General features: G+C 38.2%; 1 protein-coding gene across 3 annotated transcripts in view; it reads right to left on the reverse strand.

Annotated features, from left to right (window-relative positions):
* RBMS3 (RNA binding motif single stranded interacting protein 3) overlaps positions 1–18,813 on the reverse strand; it is a 690,034-nt gene that overhangs the window by 453,771 nt on the left and 217,450 nt on the right. For all 3 annotated transcript variants that reach the window (XM_060308006.2, XM_070046679.1, XM_030830022.3), the window contains exon 3: positions 3,924–3,982. In XM_060308006.2, coding sequence (XP_060163989.1) covers positions 3,924–3,982 — 59 coding nt within the window. The remainder of the gene's footprint in view (positions 1–3,923; positions 3,983–18,813) is intronic.

The raw sequence follows: 18,813 nt of genomic DNA on the forward strand, positions 1-18,813 counted from the left end.
TGACTTTTAAAAGGCTCTACCAAATTAGCATGGTCCTAATGAAGAAGGGGTGAATTAGTTTCACAGTAACCAGCCTTGGAAGGCCCACATGTTACGTCTGCATCCTGAGTGGATATAAACTATCACTGCAAGTTGCTTCCCTTTGCATGTTTCCAATCATTAACTGATTTATTCTGGGGACACTGGGCTTTTGTAGCCCTCCCAAGTGTGTTTTTCCCCCTACCATCCCTTCTCCCACTGGACGTGTAAGTGGGGAGTCCTCCTTGCTCCTAACTCCATATGGCTTCCCTCCTACCTAAAATCTCCAATGTAAATCTCACCTCACAACATTTTATAACCAATGCACCTTCATTTTCACCATGGTCTACAGATTCCTGGTATCATTCTTCCTATTTCCCCACAAATACCTTCTGCATCAGTCCATTTTTCCAGTACTACCCCTGCTCCAATTCTTGGCTATTTAAAACAATACTTCAATGCTGCTCTGGTGCCTGGTCCCATCAGCTCCTTGAATTCACAGTGACCTTCTTTCCAACTTCGGCAACTTGCTCACACACTCATCAATGACTATAAACAACTTTCCATAAATGGAATTGCTCTCTCTTCCCAACTGTATGGAGTTTCTACCTATAACTACTTCAGGGGCCGTTTTTCTGAAGAAGATAATAATACTCTAAATAGGACTTAAAGTATCATTAAAGTAGTATTTTTCCCCAGACATGGAAGTGGCAGTAGTATCTCTCTGACGACGAGGGCTTACTTTTAGGGTACCCGCTCCATATGCTTGGTGAAAGATGTGATTCAGTCACTACTGCCATCCACAGGCTCCAAATGCTGAGGCCAGAAAATGCCATTGGAGGCTTTTATTAGTGTGAAATGACCGTGTGATCACCTGCCTCTTTGACATGAGCCTCAAGGCAAAAAGTCTAACAGCCCTCTGCCCTCCCAAAAGATCATCCTTAACTGCCTTTCCTTCAATGATGTCCCGAGGGGGTTCTGTGGTCCCTCCCTCCCTTTATTTCTCCTTATCTTTCTTCCCTCCTTCCCTCCCTCCACTTTCTCCTTCCAAATTTATCAGTGCTTATTATGTTTGAGACCAGTAGTCTCCAAACTACTTTTTATATCCATATTATTATGAATAAAAATATCTTAGAGCAGCAAACTCAATATTTATACATTTATGTGTTTAAAACATGAGCATTTATAAAACTATACCAACAGGTACATTATAAAACACACATATAAAACACACAGAAACTTGACATCAAAACAGAGATATGTTCTAATATTTTCTTCGAGTATTTCCAATAGACAGTCAAGCATTCCCCTGCAACTCCCTTCTCTGAAGATACATTTTCTAGATTACACAGGTCCTGTCTTCACTGAGTCTAAAGGTTTCTTTGGAGAGAGAGAGGAAATTAAATAAGCAGTTACAAGAAGATGTGGACAGGAGTGTTAGGGGTTGAGGTAAGTATACCCACCACATCTGTCCAGATCAGCACCCCACTGTTAAGAGATAATTGCTTATGGAAACTCTCACAAGCCGTTTCAGCTACATCCCCTTCCTCTTCAAGCCTTATGATTATAGTCTAAGATACAGCTTTTCCAGGTTAGCAATGGACCCTTTTGGTTTCACCAGTGTTGTACAGTGACAAGAGATACTTGCATTCCCGAGCAAACCTTTGCCTAGTGGAGGGTCCCTCCATATGGACCACTCCAAGGATCAGGCAGGTCATGGGACCCACTGAGGTTCACAGGGCTTGCTTGTCTGTGAAGCATCTGCCTTTGTGACTGGGGCTCAACCAATATTACTGACTGCCTGAGTTGGGTGCCTCAATTGTCTCTGGTTGCTCCTGTAGATATTTTTACCCCAAACTTTGGGAATCGGTCAGGCATGTCTGGAAGTGACAGAATTAATAGTCTAAAGCTTCTCACACACCACATGCTTCCCACGGGCTGAGAGTGAAGAATATCTCACAGTCATGGCCCAATGTTTTTCGTATATGTCCTCCAAGGTTCAGTTTTCAGCTGCCTACCCTAATGGACCCTACTCCACCAGCTCCCCTACAAGTTATCCTTAATGTTATTATCTGCTCCCTTGGTTATGGCCATCATCGTAGCTCTGAGCTTTCTTGTAGCTCCACTTTGACCTTGCCCACAGGGATGCTACACCAGGGTCTCTAGCTCAGGATGTCAGATACATAACTCACCACCTCTCCCCAAAACCCACCACTACTACTTCTGGACTTCCTACTTCAGTCAATGACACAGCCCTCTTCCCCAACAATGACAGCTCAACATGTGGGTTTCATTGCCCGCGTCCTTTCACCTTTATAGAAAATACCTAATTCTACCTTTGAAAACTCACGTGACCCCCTTTCCATTTTTCTAACAGTGCCTGAGGGATTTTCCTCATTTTCCTTGTGATCTATGGATTTCAAATGTGCATTGCTTTTTTTTCTGCCTCTAGTTTCTTCCCCCCTGTAACTCAGTTTCACCCACTTTGGCAAAATAACTTTTCTAAAACACAGGTAGAATCATATCATTTCTGCTCAACAAAACATATAAGGGCTGTGTACAGAATTAAGTTCAAAATATCCAGGATAACTTTATAAATGCCTCCAAAATCTTGGCCCCTTCCTTCTTTCTACCGATATCCTTACCTGGGCATTTTTTCTATTCTAGTTATATGGGTCTGCTCAATTACCTTCTGAAATTCTTTCTCCTGAACACCAACCTTTCCCAAGGCCATCCATTCTGCCTGGCCTTTACAAACTTCATTCCCCAAAAGGGAATCTCCATATTCTCCTCCCATAGTATTTTGTGGATCCCCGTATTATAGACACCACTGTTACACTCTCACATATATTAGGCTGATATAATGATCCTAACACATATATTAAGATTAGTTTCTTGGTTTTCTTGGTGGTTTCCTTTTAAACTAGAAATTGAACTATTAGATGACAGAAATGATGTCTTATTAATTTTTGTCTTGTAGTAGCTAAATACCTGGGGGAATTGTGAGTTTACAGGACACAGGGAATGTTGTTTTTTCCCTTAATTGCTGAATTGAATCTGACCATTACCCAATTAAGCCAGGATATATTCTCAGTGTATAAGTGTTCCGAAAACATGCACGCATTATATTTGTACATGAAATAGGGGCAGTGTTTAGAATGATCTTGGCTCTACCATATTTCTTGATGTTGGTATTATAAAAACGACTGGATTAGAGAAACAACAAATAACACATGTTACAAAAAGGATTTCAATTTTCCAGTATGAACTCAGTCATGCAAGAGAGCCCATATAGATTTCACAAATAAATGAATGCAGCCCTTAAAAGAGTACTGGATTCCCAGACATGAAAAAAACATGAGCCACAGATATAGCCAAATAACTTCAGAAATATTTCCAGGAAAAAAAAGGAAGCCTCGATAAGATACAAATTCTGAGATCCTGTGAGATGCTTACAGCTGAAACTGAGACACAATGGGCCCATCAGTAAATTCATTCCTAGTCAACCAATGTAGCTAAAGCTTTAAACAACAGATAAATGAGAACGTGTTTTGCATGGGAAAGTTCTCCCCAGAGTTCCTCATTTTTATGTAGGAAATCAATTTGCATCACTGATGATATCATTCAAATCAGACAACCCAAAGTTGTTAGGAGGTAATTTAGTTTTATGCTGAAGCAATTTGATACTTGTTCTGATTTGTGATTTTCATTTTGTTTGTTAATGAAAAAAAATTAATGAGCAATGTTACTAGAAATACAACTCATCAAAGCCTCGGCGTGCTTAAAAAGGTTGCCATATACTGTACATTGGGATCGCTGTGCAGCTGGTGCCTGGGCCTCGCCTAGGAGGAGCCATCAGTGGAACACACAGGCGCAAGCTCAGGTATCAAGGCCCTGACACATACCTTTGCATTGATTTGTGTTTTTGTCAAGGATTGCCTTTGTGGATACGATTTTTCCATACCTGAAAGAGAGAGAGAGAGAGGAAAAAAAGAAAAAAATCCATGTTATTGTAGCCCAATGAAGACACTTAAAACACCGTAATAAACATCGGTGCACACACAACTGAGCAGGAATAAACCAAGAAAACAAGCTCTGAATCCCCATTTCACAGCTGGATGACCTCTTTTCACCAGCTCTTCTTTATAACTAGAGAATGGGCTTCCTTCCCTACATAATCACTGGCTTGAGCCTTTGAAAATAAACCCGTCAGGCTGTCATAGGTGGCTAAGAGGGGATTGTGTGTGATTGTGATCAAAGTAAATCACACTCTGTGGATTCATGGAAAAATGCACAGGCCTTGGAGCCAGGCTGATCAGGGCCTGCGTCTAGCTCGGGCACTTACCTAGCGCTGTAACTCTGAGCAGTTCAGCACGACTTATCCAAGCCCATTTTCTCATTTGTAAAAATGAGAATTGGAACAATCACTTTTCATGATTTGGGAGAGGGTTAAATTGAAATGTTGCGATTTCCTAGCAGGTTGTAGGATAAATAGGACTTTGTTTTTGCTACTAAAAAGGTATTAGTTATACTGTAAGTTAATTGAGGATAAGGACTGAGTTTTGTATTCTCCATGCCTAACACCACCGGTAATAGAAGCTAAATAAAAGTTTGCTGTAAATAATCAATGATATAGGTTATCCACGGTGCTTCCTCTACAATAAAATTTCTACCATAATATATCTATATATTTACATCATAAATGTGTTAATTATTTTATCATCTCTTGCAGAAGACCTAGTCTAGGTTTTTTTTTCAAAGATGGGTCACATGGAGAATGAAATAATTTTGTTGAGCCTATTTATGAGGTGTAAATGATAGGACTGAAGAAGATAAGTCCTAAGACCCTGTCCTTCTTTAGGATTCCATGAAGCATGCTTCTAGATCAACATAAGTACATGGAGAAGTTATAATGCAAATTTAACTACCAAATTTATTAACAACTCATCTTATGTTCAAGATTTCAGCTATGGTCACAAAATATTTGGCAAGTTTTCCTTTAATTCTATGTTCCTAAGGAAGTATAAGAACATAGGATAAATATTAAACATTCTGTGTATTAATGAACTAGGTTCCCTACCACCAATGTTTCTTTTCCATTTGTAATCACCTTGTACTATACCACTAATTCTTTGGAGCATTAAATTCTTGGAGTGGTCATTTATTAAAATTCTAGTGTTGAAAATAGCATAGTGCTAGATGCCTTTGCTTCTTTTTTTTCCCCAATGGAATAGCTATCATTATATTAATATCACCTACAGCCTTGAAAATCATTCCAGTAGGAGCTGAGCTATTGGTAGGTCACAATAGAAACAGGAATAATTGTATGAGATAAGTGGAAGGAGTCTGAGATGATTCCCACCTATACGCTCCGCGCTTCTTAAGTCTGCTGAACTGGGCTGGAGCTGTCCAAAGCTGAACTGGGCAGATTTCACCAGCATAAACCTGACGCTTCAGCTACTTGCATCTTTAGTACACCTGCCCTTCCTGCACCATTACAATGATAACCCTACAGTAAACAAAATCGAAGAGAGCTAGGGTTGAAAGTGTCTCTTACTATTTTGCAGATGAAGAAAGTATGTTCTAAAAGATCATTAACTTGATCAAAATCGTATAATTTGTGAAACTTCCAATAGGAACTTGAATATGGGATTTTTGAGTTTGGTGCAGTGCTTAACTAATATAGCATGCAGCCTCTAAAATAGAAAAGCTACATATATCAAGTCGTCTTGTTCAATCAACCTTCACGTCTTTGGGGATCCATGTATTTGATCTCCAGGGCAATGCAATGTAGTCATTAAAAGAATATATTGTGGCAATAAACTTCCATGGCTCAAATCTCAGTTCAACCAGGGTATATTTGATTAACTAAGTCTTATGTGCTCTTTGCGTCATTTCACCATCTATAATGACATAAATCTATTTTTATATTGATTTAGATGATATTTATTTAAAATTGTGTACATCTACTTGTAAACCTATAAAATGATGATAACAGTCTCTACCTCATAAGGTTGTGGGGTTCACCTAGAGTGCTGATAACACTGGCTGGCATAGAGAAAGTGCTCATTTAATATTAGCTTTTCTTACAATCACTTTTTTGCTGTTATCTGCTACATAAAATTGTCTCCAGTCCTTGGCATTCTCTGAGGTAGATAAGAAGTGGAAAGGGGGTTAAGGTTCTGTCCCAAATCCCAGCTTAAAACACTACTACTTAGACTGTCAAAATCTTCCACTAAGAAACTTGGAAGGTAACGTTATTTGCTAAAAGGATAATTTGCATTTATAATTTATATTGTTATTTTTAATGTTTGGAATTTTATTAACTATATTCTCACTGTATTTAATCATACAATTACCCATAGGTTCAAATCTTTTCATGGTTTATTTAGTATGACAAACTGTCTGTTGCCTCATTTTATTTTAACTTGTAGATTTTTATTGAGCAGAGATGCAAATAATTTCTGTCCAGTGGAAAAGATAACCCTAAAGTTACAGCTTATTGCCATGTTCAACATTAATTAGTTTTGTATCTAAACTGACATTCATATCCTAATGTTCCTTTATAAGTTGCCTGCAGATATCTAGCTTTTCAAATGCTCTTTGAACTAGTTTTAACACCTTGTATATACAAGCCCACTCTCCCCCAAATTCTTCCTCCTTCCACATTCCCCTACCCCCAGGACATACATAAGCCTCTCTTTAGAGCTCTATTTCATCCCAAGAGTTTCTCTTTTAGGAAAATAACCAGTACAATAATATATTTGAACAGTGTGTTCAGTAGACAATGTTTAAAGGTACCTATAACCGTACCCATTAACTACAGTGATGTTTGCTAGGTTTGGACTATTCAGGCAAGTAAACATTTGCAAAATTATATGGATCTTAGAGAAGAAAACAAAAAGAGAGAAAACAGGGAATATCTGCTGAAACATTTTTCCCCACACAAAGCACCCATCAATACAATATGGAAGAAGTAACAACCAGAGGAAGAAAAAGAATTTAGAACATTTATAACCATCTCACATCAGGCACATAAACCCTTAAGACAAAAATCCTTCTTTTGTTTCCAAAGCCACTCCTGACATTTTTCCATAAGTACCTTCTAAATTAAAATTTAGCTCTGTCTCTTAAAGAGGAAATTGAAAATTACTGTATCTCATAGTGAATTCTGTCTCACAATGGGACTCTTAACCTATGGTGTCCATGTTGTCCTACTGTATCACTGTTACGAGGATTTCTTCTTCATAAAATTCAGTATATGCAAAAGATCACTATCAGTCTTTTAACAGCCAAAAAAGTGAAATGCTTTCTTGTAGAAAACATTTGTGACTACTTTAGCAAGCAACATTTTTCTTAAAAAAATTATTTTATTATTCAGAAAGTATTACAATACTACTATACATGGAAAAATCACACACACACACACACACACACACACACACACACATGCCAAAAAGCAAAGTATGCTGTTTCTTGACTTCCCTATTCCTAATTACTCTCTAGGCGAGACTTTCCAATGGTCCAGAATCACAAAACCATAGAACACAACTTGTTAGTTCAGCCTCTACTCTGGCTGGAGCTACAGGAATTTCAGTCCTTGGCTCAGTTACAAGATTCTGCATTAAAAATTATTTCACAAAGCTAGAATATGCTTTAAACAACAAGAGAAGGTATTTAATGGGCCATTGGTTCTAATTCATGTCTGAACTCTCACGATGACAAACAGGGACTTTCTACATGACTGGTGCTGTATCCTCCCTGCCCTGCTAAGTCAGCCACTGATGTAGGTAAATCAAGTTTAGACTTTTTTTTTGAAAAGACCTAAAACCACCATAAAGACAAAAACCACCCATATAAGGTACCTGTGAAGAATTGTATTAAATTTCTCTTATGTCTTGTCAAAGTAGAGTAAAACTACTGACTAAAGTTATTTTTTTAATATATTCTAAAGAAAAAAAATATTTCTCAGGTAAAATTATTCCTAAACTTACATTATATTACTTATTTACTCTTCCCCTTTTTGGAGTTTAGATCAAGACCTTAAGTGTTCAGAAAGCTTTTTTTCTTTTTTTTATGCCACCCACAAGTGGAAAGCAAAGTCTGATATTAGAGGAAAATATGTGACCCAATTACTGAACAATGCCTGGAAATAGACACCTCAGCGGGGTCCCCAATTCTCTCTTCTCTGTTTTCACTTCCTGAAGCTAGAAGAGATAAAATATCACCCACAGTCAACTTCCTGGGGGTGTTTCAACTTCTTGGGGGAAACAAATAAATGAACACATTTTTTTTAACCATAATTCTTTCCATCTGGGTTCAGTGCCTTCTCCAGCCAGTATGAGAAGCACGTAAGACAGCATTGCTAGGGCACTTTTCTATATAAAAATAAACAATTCCATGTCATATCTACAAAGTCACCAACTATCCTGAGTGCCCATAAATTCTCCAAACACAGCCCGGTTCCCAATAACATTGTCTTTATAGTCTAAGAGGACTTTGTGATCACAAACAGAAGCCAATGCACAATAACCACCCACTTACTACATTTTGAGTTTTCACAACTGAGTTTTATAATTCATGTGTTGTCTATCAACTCTAAAAAATATGCTTACCTGAGCTTGTCAATAAAATATTTACATTTAATTTTTTAAAGAAATAGTCAATTCTTTCTGACATTTATTCTTATTCTTAAATAGCATCTGAGTCATTTGTTGATACCCTTGATTATTCCACATACAAGCCTCATTTAAACTAATGGAATCTTTTATTTTCCAAAACTGAGGAGAAAATAGAGCAATTATGGGTCTACTCTTCATCAATTATGAAGACATCAATTTGGTGGGATTTTTCTATAAAGAATTTCTTTTTAAAGCCTTTTACTGAATCACCCACTGTGTATATTAATTCAGGTAATACAGGCAGAGACTGAAAATAGTTCCTGCAGTCAATCAACTCCCAGCTAACTCATTTTTCACATGCCTTCTATACTGATACCAAGACAAGAACAAAGGTATTACATTTATTTAATGGATGGACTATTATCCTTTTAGCCAATGTGGTTGTTTGCCTACTTCTAGAATGCTCATTCATTCTTTGGCACTTGGGGATGCTAATGGGGTATATCTATGGCTTTTGAGATCCAGTAGGAATGTGGTGGGACTATCTCTTTGAGGGACCACATCATCCAGGTTCCATCTACAAGAGAACAAGTCTACAGCCCATTAACATTCTGAGTCATTAACAAATTCATTCTACAAACAAGTGGTCAAAGCCAGGAATAACTATTGTGGGCAGAACTATGTCCCCTCAAATTTCATATGTTGAGGCTTAACACCAACACCTCAAAATGTAACCATATTTGGGCAGATAGCCTTTAAAGAGGTAAGGTATACTCTATAGTAGCACAGGGAACTCTGCTCAATATTATATAACAATCTAAGTGGGAAAAGAATTATTTGATAAAGAATGGATATATGAAAAAAAAAATAAAGAGGTAAGGTAAAACCAAGTCCTATGCATGGGCCCTAATCGAGTATGACTGACATCCTTATAAATTAGGACAAAGGCACAGAGGAAAGACCACAAGGCACAGAGGGAAGAGATGGCCATTTACAAGCCAGGAGAGAGGCCTCAGAAGAAATCACACTTCTGACACCTTCATCTCATATTTCTAGCTTCCAGAACTGTGAGAAAATAAATTTCTGTTGCTTAAGTGGTACTTGGTTATGGCAGCCCTAGCAAACTAACACAATAACCTCTTATTCAAGGTCTGGTGAGCTTTGATAAAGGGAATGAAGATGAGACCTCCTTAAATTCTTGACACAGTGATTTGGCAGTGGGTCCCACCAAGCCCTCACCTAACACCTCCAAGTTCTCTGTCACCCACGTGTGTGTGTGACAACAGAGGCCAATAAGTATCACCCAGAACAGACAACTAATACTCTAGAACCTGGTTCTTGGCCTTGTAGTTTGGGCATTCTTTTTATCCCCCCAGAGATAATCATACTCTTGAATCCACACCAAGTAAATGTCACAAGTTTATTGCACAAACAGAAATGTCCTTTTTTTTTTTTTTTTTTTTTTTGTGGTACGCGGGCCTCTCACTGCTGTGGCCTCTCCTGTTGCGGAGCACAGGCTCCGGATGCGCAGGCTCAGCGGCCATGGCTCACGGGCCCAGCCGCTCCGGGGCATGTGGGATCTTCCTGGACCGGGGCACGAACCCGTGTCCCCTGCATTGGCAGGCAGACTCTCAACCACTGCACCACCAGGGAAGCCCGAAATGTCCTTTTTAATTTACAACTTCGGACTAGCACACTCCAAAGAAAACAAAATAACAGTTTCTAGCTGGGAGAATTGAAGAAAATTTCAAGGAGGAGGAAGTGTTTAAAGAAGGGGTAACATGTTGACAATCAGAAATGTTTTTTATACTTCTTAGGGATAAGAAAAACAATTCTAAAAAAAAAATTCTTTTTTAGACACATGTATTACTCTTTAGTACATTACTGTTTTCACGCTACAAATAGGTTCACCATGATCCTAGGGCTGTCATGCTGCATTTACAATCTGACCAACTCTAAGACAATGGTTCTCAGACTTTGATGTGCCCCAGAATCTCTTGGAGGCCTTATTAACACATGGAATGCTGGGCCCAACTCCCAGAAATACAGACTCTGCAGGTAAGAGGTGGGTCTGAAGGATTTGCAACTCTAATAAGATCCCAGGTGATGCTGATATTGTTGATAGTGTTATGAGAACCACCACTTCAAGAAAGAGAATGACATACGAACACCAAAGCATGTGTGGTTTGTTACCTACAAAATTCACAGTCTGAGGGAACTTTCTATAGCCACGGAGAACTACTTTCAAAACTGCAAACAGCATTTGCTTTTGTTCAAATGATATTCTATGTTGAAAAAGATGGACTACAAATTTTTTCAGAGTTTTTGCTTAATAATATTTTTTCATTTACCTAATATAATGACAACTTACAACTCAAAGACAGCTGCTTTGAAATTTTTGTCAGGGACTTTTTAGAAAGTCCAAAGAAAACACATGGACAATATCTATGTAACTCTCTTCCTTCATCTGAAATAACTAGTTGCTAGTTCCTAGTTTGATTGAATTAGAGTACTAATATGAAAAAAATAACTGGCAGGCAAATAACAATTAGTAACTGTTAGTGTCTTTGCTGGTTCTTTAATGAGAAATGGATGTAAAGCTGGAATGAATATACTAGACTGAAAATGAATACTTTCAAATTCTGAAACAAAACAAAACAAAAATCACTAACTTGCTAACTCTTGGGTTACATTTTAGGTTATGTATTTATGTTACGTAGTTAGGGTATATAGCCTGTCATCTTAGAGAAAGCTTGTGAGAAAGAGATTTCCATGCAAACAAATGGGATGGCAAATCACATCCTTTTGGGTACTTTATACAACCAATCATAGCACATTTCAGCATGCTTAACATCCTTTAATATTTGTTCTGCTAATGAGGAAAGAGAATAGGCTTTGGAATCAATTAATATGGACTTGAGAATTTGAAAAAGAATAGATACATGTATATGTATGACTGAATCACTTTGCTGTACACCTGAAACTAACACAACCTTGTTAATCAACTATAGTCCAATATAAAATAAGAAGTTAAAAAAAACTATGGACTTGAATCTGACCTGTACCACCCATAGGATGTGAAACAAACAAACTACTCAACACCTTGGTACCTCAGTTTGCTGATCTGTATAGTGTAATCACTAGGCCTGCTTTTTTAGTGGCTGTAAAGATGAAATAAAATAGCGTGTGCTAAACTTCCTAGTACAATGGGTGACCCGTTGAAATTTCTTCCATTGTCTTACTAAAGCCTACCTTATGCTTTATTACCTATACATTTACCATGTAGCATACAAATGTCCATGTATAACTTGGACAACAATATCTCTTGACTATTTGATAGAGCCAGTCTCCGTGCTGGCAGAGGCCCCTTAGGAAGCATAGGCTTTGACACTCATATGACCTCTCATTTATACTCCAAGTCAATTCACAGTTTCTCCTCCACTCACACAGTTTCCTCCTGGCAACATCTAACTCCTTGCTCAGTCTGATCTCAAAGTTCAGCCCCTTCCATGCAGCCCCCACTACCTATCCATATGCATCTGCCTTCTAACCTCCCACCAGTACCCACTGCTCCAGTTACTACCACAGGCCCACTCATTCTCAAGTTCCCCCTCTCCCAGCCAGCAGCCAACAAGTCATGGTACTTGGTGGACCACATCTTGACCCTGGCCCTCCTTGGTTCTCACTGCTGTCCACTTCTAGTACATCCATGCATGGTTGACTGTCAATAGCATCCCACTCCAAGGCCGTTTGGTCTTCAAGGGCCCAATCCTGGTCTTCTGTAAGTGGATTTTAGATTTCAGAGATTTTAAATACCTCTCTTACCAAAAGCAAAGGATCCTATCAGGATTCATGGGTCCTCCCTTCAAAACCTCTCTAATGTCCATCCCTATTTGTTTTATTTAGTTGACACTTTTACAACACTTTTATGGGCCAGCCCCTCTTCTAGGCTCCCTATGTATATCCACTCTTGTTAGTCATCACAACAAGCCCTGGATGTGGTCACTAGCTGTGTTACGGACAAGAACACTGATACAGAAACACCTGAAGTAACTTTCTCAAGGTCATATAACTAGGAAGTAGCAAAAGCAAAATCCCGGGCTGTCAGGCTTCAGAGCATGGGGCCTGCCTCTCAGCTCTAGTGCCTCTTGCCAACCTCCTGTCTCAAAAAGGAAGCCATTGCTTCTCCTTTTCTCTCTTCCAACTCCCATTCATCCCTGCCATGTCTGTGCCCTTGTTTCCCTATATATCACCTATGTTTTCTGAAACTTAATCTTTTTTCCCCAGCACCAGGGCTCTTTCCTCTCTGCCTTCCCTTGAACACTTGTAGATCATTTCTTCCTATACATTGGCTATCATCAAGTTTCTCTCTTTTCATTCCTTGACAGAGTGGTCTTGATTGATTGCTCTGCTCATTCTACTTCTTTCTTCTTAATTTCTAATTACATCCTAAATACTGACTTCTATTATTGGAACATAACTGAAAATTAACTAGTAACTTCTTAATAAGTAAAAAAAGCAGTTATCATCATCCTTGACTTCTCACTACCATTTAACCCCCTGGAAAACCTTCATTTTGAAACATTCTTTCCTTGGGTTCCATGCAGCACACTAACCTGGTCCTTATCTTCCTTTCTTGCAGACAAGTTATCCCTTTATCTCTTTCACTTGGCTTTTCTTCTCCTCTAGATTCCTAAAAGTGGGTGCACCTCAAGCGTAATCCTTAGCTCACTTTTGTTTTAGTGCTACAATATCCATGAGACTGCTAATTCCCAGAAAGGACATGTATCAGAATCAGCTGGATGGCTTCTTACAACTCTGGGCTCCAACCTCAGAGTTTTGATTGTTTGGGATGAGGTACAAGAAAGTGAATGTCTAACAAGCTCACAAATTAGAACCAAGAACCACACTGTGAGAACCATTGATTAGAAATCTCCTTCATTATCACATTTTGAATTTCCATTTCTTTGTGTTTCCATCTCATATTTCTTTCTCTAGATCTGCCTTCACCCTCAAACCTCAGTCTAGAATCTACAATTAGAATTATTGGATATTTAGAGTTATTAATTATTTCCCTTTGGAAAAATTAGAATTATCGGATATTTCCCTTTGGATGGAATGGTCATCTCAAAATGCAAAATGCAACATCTCAAAAATGCAGCAAAGTTGAACTCGCTGTTTTCCCCTTTCTCCCTTCTCTGAAAACATCTCTGGGGCAGAAGCTAGTTGGGTAGTAATGAGTGTACAGGGAGGAGACTCTGACAACCTGGACAACTCAAGCCCCAGCTGGAGGGGCTCTGCATCCTGTCTCTGGCCATTGTTACCACAAAGGAATGGGATCCAAATGTTGCAAGGCCTTCTGATTGTTTCTGAAAGAAATCTGGATTTTCAGGCAATATTTCTCAATTTTTCAAGATTGTCTTAGAGTTTTTATAAAACAATGTGAAAACACTCTTCTAGGCAGACTGAGCTTGATGGGTGCCAGTTTGTGACGTTGCCCTGATGTCCTCCAGCTGCCCCTTCTCATTCTAAATAACATAGATCCTTCCAGGGCAAAATGTATGTTCTGACCCATTGTCTGCCAGCTATTTCTCCCAAATCTGCATAGCTGTTGTGCTCATGGCCTGCATAAAATCATCTAGCATTATTATTTTTTTTTCCTGTTTTATGGTATTATTTGTTTGTTCCCCATGAGATTGTCTCTTCAACCAGACCTTGATTTTTCAGGGGTCTATATAATGCTTTATGCTTCTGTGGACATCCCTGAAATATCCAGGACAGAGTTGGATGAATAATAAATGTCTATGCAAATCTGCTGACTTTTAAGTAAATTTTATGAACCTGACAACTTTTTCCACATCAGAAACACCTACTAATGACTGAACTACACTTACACACAAACAAATACGTATATACCATTAATTGAGCACTTGCTATATGCTGGTCACTACACACAGTGCATTAGGTATTTTATTCCAAATTCTCACAACTACCTAATAAGCTGATATTATTATTCTCATTTTTTACGGATGAAGAATTAAACTTAGATACCTTAAGTGACTTGCCCAAGTTGACACAGCTATTGAGTTACATTGCTTATATTTGAACTCAGGTGCATTTGGCTACAAAATCCCTACTCTTTCCTTGATAATCACACTGTCCTTAAAGCATAATGAATAAACTTGGGTAAAAGTCAGTCCCCTGGCCAGTCCTGGGGTCACAGAAACATTTGCAAGTCTTTTGTACACGTTGGACATGACTGCAGCTCCAAAAGGCACAAAAATGACCAAAAGTCATTGGACATAGTATAGTTGGACATTCATCATAGATTGTTAGAACTCACTTCTAGAGAAACTTCTTTCTTAAAGAAGCTTCTGATTTCACAACATGTAGCCCATTCCAGTACATCTGTGACTCTAATGTGAACTGTATGCATAATGTAAAACATAGCTTCACAGCAGAATTGACATTTGCTATTTGGGGAAGACATCAGACCTCAGATTCTGAAAATTCTGACATCATCTATTGACTCAACACTATTAAAAAAAAAACTGCATCAAATATGTAGCATATGTGACCATTTTGAAAGCCGTGTTTTAGTAGCAGTGGAATCAGCTGTTCAGAGCACATGCTCAGTTTCCATGATATCCCTCAGTACCAAAGCACATAATCAGGTTCTCAGGAAAGTTCTGTGATGGAGTTGTTACTAATAAAGTAGTAGCTCCCAATCCTCGCTTAGGCTACTTAGCTTCCTTCTAATTCCCACCCAGATTTTCTTTGTCACTACCCTTCCTCCTCCAGCTCAACTGGCATCTTCTCTCTGATGCCTTTTCTCTCTTCCCCAAGTAGCTCATTTCAGTTCTGGTTATGATCCAACATGGCATTGAGCATATCTCTATTAGAAAGTGCATTGTATCATCAATTGTGTCAACGACAAAAATGCAATACTTTATCAATATTGCATTGTACTGTGCTGTACTATACCTTTGACCATCCTAATACTGAAGATGAGTTCTTCAAGGGTAGGGCATAGGTGTTATTTATTTTATATCCCTAGCCTTACATGCAGGGCTCACTCAATAATTGTTTGTTGGATGAATGAATAAATAAGTGAATACCATATATCACATCCCCAACATCAGAATGTAAATTCTGATGCAAAGCTAGTTTTGCATTATGCGTACAGTTCACATTAGAGTCACAGTTGTACAAGAATGTACTAAAGGTTGTGAAATCAGAGAAGACAATCAGAGTGTCAATGAGAGTAAGTATATCTAGGCACAGATATATCTTCCACTTTGCAATGTGACAAAGCGCATATCCTACTGACAGTGATACATCACGTTTTAGATCTTATATTGAGCACATTCACTTCATTTCATTCAAAAGGAGAGTGAGTTATAACATCATTAAAGAGCCAAAATATGAAATAGTTGTAAAGTCTTTGTTGTAAAATGTTTTATGGCATTATGTTATTTTAAATTGACAAAGACACTCAAGAAAAAGAACTGACATAATATATTGAATGAGGAATTTCGTATAGTAGAGCAGCTACTCTAAGCTTTTTTTAATACAAGAATGCCACTGCTTCATTTGAAAGAATCAGAACTTGCAGTGGGAAAAATAGAAAAAACCATGTCATGTAGAGAGAAGTGGTCCCATGAAGCTCACACATACCAGAAGCAGAAAAGATGAAAATCAAGCCCAACTTTTAAATCTCATATCTTTAATTTCAAAACTTATAAAACAAGGTACCCAAGTGGATGAGAACACAGCCATTTTTGTCAACACATCAATCTCTTCACATAAAATGTTGAGGAAGTTATAAACTTTCCAATATAAATACAAAATATTGGATAAAGCTCTTCTGTATCACTCCAAAAGATTCAGTCCTTGTGTTACCATAGCAGAAAGCTCACTGTCCAATGGATATTCAAATAATTCATAACATAAATCAATGATGCAGTCCATTTACCTCTGTGAAGATTATTTGTTTCATAGATTGTCTGTATTAGTCATAGTATTTTAAAAATTGTATGTAAAAATATATAACTATCACACCAGGTAAGTGAGACGACAATAAAAGAATGCATGTTAAGCATTCCAGCTTAGTAATAAGCTTATAGCAGTTGATTCTCCAAAACAGTAGTTGCTGGAGTGATGTTCAATCTTTCAATTACTTAATAGTCAGACAATTTAAGCTTATATTATAAATACATTCTGAAAAACATAATTAAGAAAGTGAGTAGACTGCAAAATGTGTGCAGTGCTGTCTCCATTCAGTTATCAGTGGCTGCTTGTTCATTTGTCTTAACCCTTCCCACTATCACTGCAGGTGTACACACACCTCTGAGTGCTTTCCTTTCTTTCCACTGGGAAAATGTTTTGCATGACAAGATACACATCTCTGAGACTTTTTTAGTCCATTCCACTTGGGGAGGTTCAGGGCTAAAGGGAAAATGCAAGGAAAATTCAATATGCTCCCCATATCAGGAAGACTATCATGTCTTCTTATAGATTCTTTTTACCTGATCAACTCTTATTCAATAAAGCTTGAATATATGGTCTCTAATGTCCACTATAAGGTCCCTTAAGATGCTCTCAGTGTAACATAATATCTATACTATCACAACCAAAGCCTTTTTTGCATACTTTCTTGAAAAACCTATGACTATGAATTTTGTGTGTAAGCACAGATCATGTCTCATAATACTGAAGGGGAGACTCCATGTTTTATACACACTCATGGTGCAGACCATCTACACCTAGTAGTAACACAGTAAACAACTGATGATGTGATAATGTTCCTCCAGGAATGATAAAAGCAGCTGTTCTAAACTGTGGTGCAAATTAAAAAAGGAAAAACTTATCAAAGTTAATCACTTACTGGCAAATGCATTGTGCTTGATTAACTATTCTTACTCCCTGTGTTTACTTGTGCCTTAAGAATCCATTACAGACACTACTCACACCAAAATAAACTCTTCACTTTCATTATATTATATGTATAATGTTACTCAACTGGGTTGCAGTATCACCTCAGTAAAAAAATCCAAGAATAATTTTGTGCTCAACAGTTCTTTGCCCCACAGTGCTTTACATATCTCATTTCTACTACATCCGTCAGGGAAGACAGCCAGCTCAGTTTCTCTTTCTGGTCTCCAATCTCATCATCTCCCAGTGTGAGCCCCCAAATCCAACCAAAGTTGACTCCTGGAAGGTTCCAGAATGTTCACTGCTAAAATGCAATTCCGCCAGCCAAGAATTGTCTTCCTTTCCCCCTGCCTTTCTACTCACAACTTCCTTTGCCTGCTATCGGTGTGTCTCCTCCAGAAAGACTTCCGTCATCATCTGTTCTTTTAGCTGAATTAGGAGCATCCCCTCTCCCAGGGGGCCTGGTGCTTTCTCCTTGTAGCTCTGTTCCCACTGCACATAAGCACAGGCTTATTCCTGAGAGTTACTTGAGAACAGAAACCATCCTCCTTGTTTGTATCACCCAGCCATCATATGGAAGACAGCAGAGAATAGATGCTCAAGAAAAGTGGTTGAATAGACAATGATGAGGATATTAATTCCTATGTAAAAAATCAGCTTACAAGAAAACAAAGTTGAAACTTTTTTTTTGTAAGACCCACAACATATGAAATTAGTAGGGAAGCTGTGTTTCTTCTTCCTTGTATTAAAAATGGTTTATAACAACATAATGGATAATATATTGGATTTATTCAAACGATAAAATACTACACCGTGATGCGAATGACAAACAATGGCCATAAGCAACAATAAGGAGGAATCTCCAACGATGAGCAACATGAAGCAGACAGGCAAAAGCACATATTAAAAGATTCTACTTATATAAGTTTATGTATTAGAAATCAGGATGGGGGTTATCCTTGGAAGGAGTTAGTAACTAGAAGCGGCATGTAGGTTTGCAGTGCTGGTCACATCCTGCTCTGTGAGTTGGCTGCTGGTGACATGGGTGTGTTCAGTTTGTGAAAACACACCAAGAAGCTGTACACTGACGATTACTGCACTTTTCTACTAGAGAGCGTTTTTCAATAAAACATTCAGAAAATAATAGCATGGTGGCAGAAGTTAATGATATTTCTAATGAAAAGGAGCCACACAGACATGGAGCAGCAAATAATACTTCCCATCCATCCATTTTCTGAGG

This window comes from Globicephala melas, chromosome 11, assembly GCF_963455315.2.
Source record: "Globicephala melas chromosome 11, mGloMel1.2, whole genome shotgun sequence".
NCBI classification, from domain to species: domain Eukaryota; kingdom Metazoa; phylum Chordata; class Mammalia; order Artiodactyla; family Delphinidae; genus Globicephala; species Globicephala melas.